Here is an 11997-nt window from a genome sequence, read left to right on the forward strand (position 1 = left end):
ACAGAGTCTCAGAGAGTTACTGTTTTTATACATCTTTTCTCATAGATAAAAAAGCATTACTGTCAGTATTTGGGAACTACATTTTGATGTTCATTTTTGTATAGAGGCACATATACTGTACGTATGCTTTAAAAATCTGTTGTTCCTTTATATTTATCATTTAAATGTTTGCAATTATGATTTGCTTTGGTTAGACTTCTGCTCTTTGCTTTTTCTAATGCTACGGCTCTGAGCTCTAAGTTTCATTTTTCTATTTCCAGAATCAGTGTGAATACTTCCCCTGATGTTCTGTTTTCCTGTAGGAGGAGACAGAGGAGCTGAAGAAGAGGGTGGCTGTCCTCGAGTGTCAACTACGGAAGAGCGAGGCGACCAAAAAGGGCTTTGAGATGTCAACAGGGAAACTGCTGAGCTTCGTGGAGGTACCAGAGGATAAATCTCACATTATGATTAGATCTGTTGGTGGAGTAGGGCTGCAGGTTTGAATCCTGATCCAGAGGCTTGCCTTCCTCCATATATCCTGTCTCCTTATATGCTGTCTCCTTATATCCTGTCTCCTTATATCCTGTCTCCTTATATCCTGTCTCCTCAGCCATCCTATTACATCGTCTCACTCTCTGTGTTTCATTTATTCTATTGATTTAACACTGAGAATCTAGAGTCCAACATCAGGACATGAGTAAACATTTTCTCCATCTGATGCAAAAAGAAAAACATGGATTAACTCTTCTCTTAGTGTCTTTTTCTTACTCAGGACAAGAAATAAAACCCAAATTTCAAAATAGTTGGGACACCATTTAGAATGGAAATAAGAATAAAAGTCAGTAAATGTCAAATCTCATAAACCCATGGGTTTTTATTGTTGAAACTGAGACATTTTACCACTTCATGAAAAATTTTAGGTCTTTGTGAATTTGATGGCAGCAAAACATCTTAAAAAAGTCTGGACAGGCCACAAATCTGTGGAAAAACTGAGTCTACAAATTGTGGAACAATTTCAGAAAAATGTTCCTTAATGTGAATTTGCAAAGACTTTGAATCTCCCACCATCCTGAGTCTATGATATCATCAAACAATTCAGAGAATCTGTCGCCATCCACCAATGACAGTTAAAGCTGGATGATGGAGAGAAGAAGCCATATGTGAACAGGATCCAGAAACACCGCCGTCTTCTCTGGACCAAAGCTCATTTAACATGGACTGAGGAAACATGGAAAACTGTTCTGTGGTCAGAGGAAACATGGAAAACTGTTCTGTGGTCAGAGGAAACATGGAAAACTGTTCTGTGGTCAGAGGAAACATGGAAAACTGTTCTGTGGTCAGAGGAAACCACAGACGCCGTGTCCTGTGGACTAAAGAGGAGAGGAAACATCCAGCTTGTTCTCCTGGCTCAGGTCTAAAGCCTGCATCTCTGGTGGTATGGGGTTGCATTAGTGCCTATGGCGTGGGCAGCTTAGGCCAGCCACACACTAGACGATTTTTTCAATCTGGAAGAATTTTTAAACCGTGGGAGACCACAGACTTCAGGACAATTTCCAAAGATTTTTCCTCTTTAATCCTCTGACACACTAGACAACTCAGCCAGACTGTCAGATCACTGGAGACCACACACCTGCCGACCTGCCTACGACCTCACGTGATCACATGACTTCAGAAAAAAAAAAAAAACACGAATGTCTGTCGGTACCGTCTTGCTGTCTCTCCACAACAGGCTGTCCTGGCGTGTGTTACAGGTAAAGCAAAAATCAAAATACGAGGGAAAGACTCAGGATGAAATCCTGGCTGAAGTTAAGTTAAAGTTGTGTTCATGGTTGTAAACGGTGAAAGTACGTATGATCCGGCTGTCTGCTCACTCTCATTGGTTGTTGTGGGTACTGTGGGTGTTTGGCCGGCCTTACACATCTGGAAAGGAACTATCAATGCTGAAAAATAGAGAGAGGCTTTAGAGCAACATATGCTCCCACCCAGACGTCTCAGGAAGACCATGCTAAACCACATACCACATCCATCACAACAGCATGGCTTCACAGGAGAAGAGTCCGGGTCATAAGCTGGTCTGCCTGCAGTCCAGACCTTTCACCAATAGAAAACATTTAGAGCATCAGAAAATAAAAATCCAGCAACAACAACCCAGGGCTGCTAGAATCCTACATCAGACAAGAATGGGACAACATTTTAAGATGTGTTGCTGCCATCAAGTTTGAAATGAGCTAATATTTTCCTGAAATGGTAAAATGTCTCAGATTAACATCTGACATGTTGTTTTTGTTCTGTTGTGAATGAAGTATGGGTTTATGAGGTTTGACAATCATTATTCCATCTATTTTAACTACTTTAACGCCATTTCAGACACTTTTTAATTCCTTTTTACACTTACTATGCCAGTTTTTGCCACTTTAACCAATGTGTGCCATTTTTGGTTATTTTTTTAGCCACCTTTATCCAATTTTTGGCACTTCTTATCCATTTCTGCTACTCTTAAGCTCCAATGTCACCACCTTTCCCATCATTTTTGCCATTATTAACCCATTTTAGCTATTTTAAAAGTATTTTAATTCTGTTTTAAACAAAAGGATTAACATTTTTAAGAGGTCTAGATATTTGTGTCTTTGATCAAAGTGGTTATTATTTAGGTTAAATATAAAATACCACAGCTGAACTTGCTGGCCCCCAGTTTGGCCGGGCCATTTGCCCCCCTAATGTGCGGCCTTGTCTCCACATGGCTACTCTAGAACCTTCATGGCTGTGTTCAGCCACCTTCTGGTCCAGTGGGGGTCCTCGGTCTCAGACATCTTTATTTTGGCCTTATTCCTCCCGGCTCCGTCCATGCTGCTCTAGAAGCCTCCTTCTAACTCCAGGAAGGATTTTTACCAGGTCACTCCTGGTTCCTCTTTAATCTGATTTCCTGTTTCTCTGTTTTTGTCCACAGAACGTTCAAGAGTTCCTGCTGGAAAGTCACGGACCGATGAAGAGCCACAGGTATTGTGTGTGCCTGCTGGTGTGATAGAGTCAGAGAGTTGTTACAGTGATCGTTAGCGACACGGTGGCTATGCTAATGAGTCACATTTGGTGACTGCAAGCCACTAAACCTGTTGCCGTTAGCAACCACCGTCTCTGCATCTGGAGTGAGAGTCTGTGGGCTCTGAGGATGTCTCACTGTGTGAATATGTGATAATGCGTGTTAAACCGGCTTTATGAGGTCATTTGTGCCCCGTCTGCGTCTGACCCCGACACCATCGCCGCGGTCTCATAATGAGACTTCCTGCAGAGAGCAGAGCCCATTAGACCCCCGCACGCACCCGGTGGTCCAGCCTGGCCCACTTCAGCCCAGGTAGGCCCGCAGTTAGCTCAGATAATGGCCGCCTGCAGCGAGCAGCATCCGCCGTGTTATGAAACGACTCGACCTGCAAGATGGTGAAAGGTCACACCGAGAGGATTTCATCAAAACATGCAATTATTTCACACCACAGAAGAAGAAATACAGGAGAATAACAGGAAGAAGGGAGGGTATAAAGCATGGACGTACACACAGGTGTTACTGCTGAAGCCAAAGGTAAAATCAGGGGCTTTAATTCTTTAAAAGGAAGTACTTGGAGCATCCTAGAGCAGTGGTTCTCAAGTGGTGGATCAGGACCCAAAACTGGGTCGTAGAGCTGTTGTTGGAAAATAGTGTCAAGTAGCCTTGAAAGCACTTTTAATTTTTTCTGTAGTTCAGGTTTTTGATGGCAGAAAGGAAACAAAAACTCCTGGACAGATTTCTTTCTGAATTATTCAGGAATTTTCACTGAGAACGTTCCTGAAATCTTTTAGGAATTTTTCCTATAAATGTTTTCAGGAATTTAAAGTTAATTCTTTTCAATTTTGGGAGAATTTGTGGGAATTTTACCAGAAATTTTTAGTAATATTCTCTGAGACCTAACCCCTAAGTCTTAAGAAATTTCACAGGGAGCCAGGAACTTTTTTGAAATTTTCAGCTGAAACTATTCAGGCTTTTCACAGAACCTTTCACCAGTGTTTTACCAGAGGCTTATCACTGGAATCATCATGGAATTTTTTTGCAACCTTCCTGGAAACTTTTGAGAGTTTGATCTGGAATGTATCTCAGAAAATTTGGGGAATCTTGGATAAAACTTTTCTGGAAACTTTCGTTTTTTTCTGTCAGTCTGTGTTTTTCAGTCCTGTCTGAGGTCCAACAGCGCCGTGTTTCATTAAATAAATTTATATCAGATCTGGGTCATGAGTGCTTCATCAGGACCACTGGAGAGCCACGCTGCTTATCATCTAACCCCTGTAGGTACCGCCTCTTTCGCCTTAGATCAGGGGTTCTCAACCTTGGGGTCGGGACCCCCATTGGGGTCGCAAGACACTAAGAGGGGGTCGTTGGATGCCTTAAAAAACAAAGAATATTTTTTAAATACACGGTTGCCACTTTATACCAGTTTTACCAAACGTTAACCCTTTTTCATCACTTTTTAACAACAGTTCTGCCAATTTCAGCACATTTTTGCCACGTAAAACCCATTTTTGTCCATTTTAGACCCTTTCCATCACTTTTTTTCTGCCTGTTTTTGCCACTTTCTGCCTATTGTTGCCTCTGTCAACCATTCTTAACACTCCTGTTGCCCATCTTAAGCACAGTTAACCCATTTTTGCTGGTCTATATCAATTTGTCATCCCAATCATCCCAATTTCAGCCAATTTTTTTGCACTTAAAAGCCATTTCAGCCACTTTTGTGCCACTTTTTGTGCCCATTTTTGCCACTTTATCCAATTTTGGGTTATTTTTGCCACTTTTATCTATTTTTTGCCATGTTTAACTCTTTTCTTTAAAAATCCAGTTTCATCATCTTTTCCATCATTTTTTCCACCATCAACCAATTTTAGCTATTTTAACCCATTTTAATTCTGTTTTTAATAAAAGTTATTTTCATTTAAGAACTTTTTTTTACTACACAAATGAGTGGAAAGAGATATTTGTTTCTTTGATAAGAGTGGTTATTATTCAGATCAAATATAAATGATAATTTTCACAGCTTAACTTTATAATGGACCATGGTTTTGCTGACCTCCATGGACCCCCAGTTTGGCTGGGTCCCAGATTGTGCAGGGCTGTGTTCAACCACCTTCGGGTAGCGGGGGTCCCTGGTCTCTGGTACCGTTATTTTGGGGGTCGCGAGCCAAAAAGGTTGAGAACCACTGCCTTAGAAGATGCTGATTGGTCCACTCTGGTCCTCTTCTGACAAATCAGCTTGGAGCGTGGAAGGGGTTAACCCTTGACACATTTCTTCTGCATTTTCAGTGTTCCTAAATAGCCTTTAGCCTCGGCTCTTTGTTTGCATCCTTCTTTCTATCACTCCTCTCTCTACCTGCTCTCCCTCACCTTTTCTTTCCTCTCTATCCACATCTGGCCCTCAGCCGCTTTGCAAAGCCATTTTCAGTAGGTTGCAGTTTTGGGCCTGGAAAAAAAATATGTGGAAAAAGTGTGATGTGCTTTTATTTTGAAGGGCATGTCTCCATGTCTTTGTCCCATTGCAGTTAATTACCTCCCTTTATATTCCCTCTTTTCCTCACGCATATGTCTGCCTTTTATTCTGTTTTCTTTTTCTTTTCTCTGTAATTTCTGTCTCTAATCCGTCCAGATTTATTCTGATCTTCCTTTATTCTTCTTCAATGTTTTATTTTTGTAATCGGAGCTTCTCTGCCCATCATCCTGCCTCTTTTCTCCGCGTTTTCTCACCGTCTGATTTGTGATCCGTTACTTATCGAGGCGTAACATCACGAGTTACCTGCACCTGCTGGCCGGTTGTGCAAGTCTGTAAATCAGGTCAATCGGTGGTGTTGTTAAGTCACCCAGCTGTGGCACCTCCTGCCCAGTTTTCCTTTTATTTCAGTCCAGGTCAGTGGGACACCTCGGCTCGTCTTTCATAACCTCCGGACCCCCTCAGGTGTGTTTTTTTTTTAATTCACCTGTTGTTCCTTTTTTTTGAGTAGAATGTAGGCCATCGCCGCTCGGTTCATCCAGGTCAGCTGTGGTGTCAGAAACAGCTCTGTGCAGCTCATTCTCAGCCTCTTCATGACTTTTTTGATGATGCTGGGTATTTGTTTAGCTGCACACATTAGTCAGAGCTGTGATAAAAAGAAAAGAACATCTCTTTGTGCAGACACGTAATGAAGAATCAAATCTGGTCTGTGTTTGTGGAGAGAAACAGCTGCAGACATCACCGTCTGATCACCTCAGCAGATTTAAACTGTGCTCTTAGATGATGTGGAGGTGTGAGTGATTCATTGACAAGACTTAACACCATCTCTGAGCAGCTTCATCAGGAATATTACAGATTTAGTGCAGAAAAGATTAATACAGCAGCAGAGACCAAAAAGAGCCGTTCACCAGGCCTCAGGCGATGAAGAACTGCACCATTATTACTGTGATTAATCACAGTTAATCTCACTTTTTGGTGCATTTTTAAAAATCAGATTAATCCATGTCCCTATCTCTCTTTTGACCCTTAAGGGGGGTTGTACGCATTTTAAAGACTTTTCATTCTTCATTGTTTGGTAACTTTGGCTGTGTTCATGCATATGGCATGGATTTTGGCAGGATTGTGTATTTTTATCCAATCTTGTTTTTTCCAGCTCAGATCCCACAGTAAAGTCTCAAACACAGCGTTTACAAGCAAGAGTTACACTCATGCTGCTAAGCACCAAAAATGCTCCATTGAAACCCATTCAGACTGTAACTTTTGATGTCACTCCCATTAAAGCATAATACATGCATTTCATTATATCTGGGTGTCAGTCTGGGCTTTTACCTTAGAACTGATCATTTTACTACTCTCCACCACACGGCCTTATTTTGACCATATTTGGCATGCAGAGAAAAAAAACATGCAAAATTGAATAATGCATAAAGATCAGTGTTGCTGCTGATCACTGACATATCCCAGCCTGTAATAAATAAAAATATAATCTGCATGTAGTATACTGATAATAATTAATTTGTCTTATTTGTTTTGGGGTTTTTTGTTTGTTTGTGTGTTTGTTTGTTTTGTTTTTTTTTTATTAAAAAACATGGTGACATCATGACAACAATTTGGAATTCAAAGGGTTAACATCTTCAAAAATGAATGAATATTAGACAGCAATACTGAGGTCTGTTGTAGGTGAAAAAACTAGCTTAATAAAAGTAAAATATTAATGAAATATATGTTTTTATTGCTACTGTATGAAAAGTGCATTTTTTGCTCTTAGCAGCTTGAGAGTGAGTATTTGACATTGCACCAATAATAATAATGCATAAAAATCAGTGTTGCTGCTAATCATTGATATATTCCAGTCTGTAATAATTCAAAAATATATATTCTGCATATTGATAACAATCAATTTTTCTGTTTTTTTTTTTCATCAAAAACATGGTGGCATCCTGACAACAAACTGGCATTCAAAGGGTTAAAATCTTCAAAAATGAGTGAATATTTGATAGCAATAATGAGGTCTGTTTTAGGTTAAAGCTTAGTGAAAGTAGAATAAAATATTAATGTATAATATTTTATAGCTACTGTATGAAAAGTGCATTTTTTTCCTCTTAGCAGCTTGAGTGAGACTGATATTAAAACAAACCCTGAAGGTTAATCAAACATTTATTTGTTTCCTCGTTGCCTTTGAGATCCATACGGAGCCATATATCCCTGTTTATTCTTTTCTGTGCTTTACTTTATTTCATAATCTTTGATGTAGCTAAAATTCTGTATTTGCTTTCAAAATAAAACCATGTCTGTATCCAAACAGGAAGCCAGTTACCCTTAATTTAAGAGAATATATCCAAAATAAAACAAAAGGTTTAAATGCAAAAAGAGGAATTTAAAAATATGACAAAAAGCAGATTTAATGCACAGTATAGTTTCCAGTGTTGGGGCTGCAAATCAAAAACAATAACTCAATATTATGAGCAAAAATGCACAACTCAGCACTTTCTCTGCTGATCCTGACTCATTCGTTAAAAACAGCTCTCTATGAGGCGTACACAACAGTGGCCCACAGTTTTTATTTCATGGATACATTTCACACAACGAGGGAGAAAAGCTGATAAAAGTGGCCCCCCAGATTTGCAATGCTACCCACAAAGTATGCTGGGATTACTTGCAGGGCAAACCCCCAGAACCACCCTCATGAGAAATTCAAGTATGAAACCAAAATGCAGATTTAGTACGATTTTGGGCGGTTTTCATTTTTTCATATCCCAGGATTTTTCCATGCATGCCGTATTACCGTCAGGTGTTTTAAAGGCAGGTGGGACAAGTGGAGTCTAAAAACCAAGTGAGGACGTTCATCACAGAGGGGCTGGAGGTGCAGTTTTTCTAACTTCACACATGGGTGTAAGAAGCATAGAAAAGGGGGGTGGGACGTCTTAATGGGGGCGTCTGGAGGTCCTTCTCTTAGTAGGAGAGGAGACCAAGAACCTGATGGTCCTCTGACTGAGCTCCAGAGATCACAGGTGGACTCCAACCAAGGTGTAGAAACATCTCAGCAAAGATCAGAGACATGGAGGAGCCTGAGCTACAGTTACAGTGTTGTTGATCCAGTCAGAGTCACACGAGGTCAGAGGCCATAGCTGTAGCTGGAATTTAGTTGAAATGACCGAAAATTCTTACAGGGGAAGAGTTTAGCATGGATGCAGCTGTAGCAGCAGTTTGATCAGAAGTGGTATACATCCTGAGCTCCTCTAGTGATGTCCTCCAGTAATGCACGCCCCTTACAGGCCGCTACATTAATGAGAACGCTTGTGATGCAGCATGAGAGCAGGAGCTGAAACAGGAAGTCCATCTGCAGCCTAAAAGCACACTCAGGCTGATCTGGTTCTGAGGGCTGACGCGGTCTTTCTTGTTATTGCAGCTCTGGAGACGTCAAAGTCGGAGCGTCGCCTCAAGGCCTCCCCCCTCGCTACAAGAAGAGTCCGTGGACCGCAGCCACGCTCGCCCAGGAGGCGAAGGAGCTCACGCGGACTGTCAGAGCCATCCTGGAGGTCGACTGTAAGTGATCCCAGCTCCACGCATGCAGGTCTGCACGTCCTCCTCCTCTTCCTCCTCTGTCTCTGTGTTTCTTAGTCGCCCTGCATGAGAGTCCTGCCGGATGAAACCAAACTGATCCTGCAACCTGCTGTTGTTCCTGTCCTCCCCGTTTCAGTGCTGACCTTCTAGAGGGACGACGGCGCAAAGCCAGGACGCTCTGAGACGTCAGCAGGAAGTGACCGAACACCGTCAACCCGAACTCTCTCTCCTATGGCATCTCCTCATCTCCTCAGAACCTGCTAGCTACGGACTCTTGTCTGAACTCTGCATGAAACTCTCTCTAGTTTCTGTCAACCAGCGCAATAACCACTGCTTAGTTTCCAGTAGTTGATATGCAGTAAACAGCCGTTTGATTTACAGTGTTTTAACCTGAAGATGTTCACACAGAGGAAGTCAATGCACGAGATTTACAGACGGTTTAAAGCAGTTTATTTTTATGAAGGTAACCGTTTGTCTGTGCAGGTTAAAACACTGGAAAGAAACCATCAGGACTACATCAATGTCTAAGTTTTGTCCTTGCTCACTTTATGGTTATGTGGTAAGAAGCAATGAAACCAATGCTGCTTAATCTTCAGGACAAAAGGATTCAAGCCATGGCAACAGATCTAAGCTCTGACTCAATGATAAACCAAAATGGAGGACGATAGTGAAGCAACAGCTATGCATACTTTAGAAACAGGCATCCTTACTCTAAACCTGCCTTTTTAATCGACTTTGCAAAGTATTTCCTATGTGCAACTAAACTGCACATGTGGCTGGCTAGCTCAGGACATGAGCAGACTGTAACAGAAAGCAAACAGATAACATTTTCAGTTTTAGACTGATTAGTCTCACTGTTTCAGTCTAAGGATGCCAAGAAAGAGAGTGAAGTAATTCAGCAGTTAAAACATTTTAAATAGCACACTCTAAGCCTCTTATCTTCATAGCTTTCAGTCATGTGACTGCACAGAGGGCAGGAAAACACTTAGGACTGATGCAGCTACCGTTGACCACTATACTGAGCTGCAGCAGGGACATTTAAAACTTCTTGAACCCAGACGTCCCCCAGTTGGGCGACTTTGAGAGGCTAACACAGTATGAAAATAATGCACTAATCACGGAAGAATATAGTGACGTTGCAAATCAAATTAAACAGCAGAGCCTTGGCACAACTCAAATAACAACTAAATGAATTACAACATATCAAACTCCGCTGTGTCAACCCACTCGCCATATTTCTGGCTCTACCGCTACGACACTTCATGCAGAACACATGACCAGCACCTCAAATGAAAGCAGAGACTCCACAGATTCTGATGATACATGCCAAAGCAGTCTACACCAAAGTATCAGAGAGATAGAGGCCAAAGAATCACAAAAACAGAAATCGCTTTTCCAAACTACAGTTGTAAAATTTCTCTTCCCTTTGCTGTTTTGCAGAGAAAAGTTTATTCTTCTGATAAATCCACCCTTCATTCCATTAGACCTGTTTTCTGTGTTACACTCAAAACTTTCCGGCTTTCGCTAACAGACTTTAGGACCCAGGAAGGCTTACAATGTCCGTTTGCAGCAGGCTGCACTTCCCCCACACCAGCGTTCTGCTGATTCTGATTGGCAGACAGTACTGTCAATCTCATTTTTGTGAGTTTAGCTTCATTCTATTGGCTCTAATGATTCCAAAGAGGTGTCAATCACTCAAATCAACCAATCCATGGTGGAGATAGAGGCATGTGTAATGCTACGAGCTAACGTAGCGTTACCAGAGGGCATTACGCAGCAGGACCAGCGCGCCAACATCTACTTTGTTTTGTTCCTTTTATGGTATTGATCACCATTCGTGATATATAAATGAAATCGATAGCGTTGTACATGAGAACATTCAAATGGCACAGATGGTGCCAAACTGTGCCATAATGGCCTTTATGGAGATCTCGCCTGAACTCTCTGGACTAAAACCTCTCTAATTGCGTTCTGCTTCACTTTATCAGAGTCAGCCTTTGCAGAGATAATGTTCATATGTGGTACTATGGTCTGATGAGGCTTTAGAGCTGCAGCTGCATCATTTTCAAAGGGATATTCATCCTGAAACTTTTGTAAGCCACTAAGCAGTTAGGGGTAGGGCAAGGTAGTAGGGTATACCCTGGAGCCCACACTTAGTCCTATGGTTAGAGTTATTACATAATGTGCCGCTACAAGCCCTAACACTGGCTGCCAGTCTGAAACAGGTTACTGCAGAGCAATGGTGAGGATCACCGCAGCACTGTGATGTCACACTACCAGACCAAAACATGGCGGTCTCCTGGTGAGTTTATAAACTCAAATTTACTCAAAAAGCAGATATCTAGAGAGTTTTTTAGTTCAATATACATACAAGAGATACAAATATCTATCCAACAAGATGAACTTGTCTGATCATGCAGGGTTCCTTTAAAGACTTTAATCAAAACCAAACACAGTGTGAGATGGGTTTTTACATGTTCATACAAGAACTGAATATTTTCAGGTGGCAGGACCATATAAGGAGACTGGTCAGCCTCGTTTAAAGCACCGGTGCAGCTGCAGCTTTGTTAAAATACCTGTCCAGAATGTTTAATAGCAACCCTGGTAAACCCACGGGAAAACTGGCAGTTTAAAATAGCCTTCCACTTAAAAGCATAGAAATAAAATCCTGTTGGCTGTCAGTATTTCCTCCACACGGGAAATATCTGCAAGAATCCTGGGTATGCATTGAGTCAGCATCATGATGCATCATTGGAAAGATTACCTGCAACACTTCTGTCATGTTTTTCTCGTCTCTCGTCCCCAGCTGCAGGGCTGAAAGCCACTAGTGGACTGATCGAACGTGTTTTCTTTCTTTGAAAGTGCTCTGTAGAAGTGTAACCTGTGTTTGCCTCCTCATTGTTAAGCACCGCCGCTCCAACATCAACTTTCATCCATTAAAAGTGAAAATAACTTC

General features: G+C 41.5%; 1 protein-coding gene across 1 annotated transcript in view; it reads left to right on the forward strand.

The window, feature by feature from the left end:
• Window positions 1-10242, forward strand: part of stxbp4 (syntaxin binding protein 4) — a 71033-nt gene extending 60791 nt beyond the window's left edge. Inside the window, exons 17-20 of the mRNA XM_041816246.1 lie at window positions 303-419; window positions 2927-2976; window positions 8887-9023; window positions 9178-10242. Of these exons, the coding sequence (XP_041672180.1) occupies window positions 303-419; window positions 2927-2976; window positions 8887-9023; window positions 9178-9191 (318 nt within the window). The 3' untranslated portion in view covers window positions 9192-10242. The remainder of the gene's footprint in view (window positions 1-302; window positions 420-2926; window positions 2977-8886; window positions 9024-9177) is intronic.
• Window positions 10243-11997: the final 1755 nt, after the last annotated feature.

The sequence above is a fragment of the Cheilinus undulatus genome, linkage group 20, assembly GCF_018320785.1.
Source record: "Cheilinus undulatus linkage group 20, ASM1832078v1, whole genome shotgun sequence".
NCBI classification, from domain to species: Eukaryota; Metazoa; Chordata; class Actinopteri; order Labriformes; family Labridae; genus Cheilinus; species Cheilinus undulatus.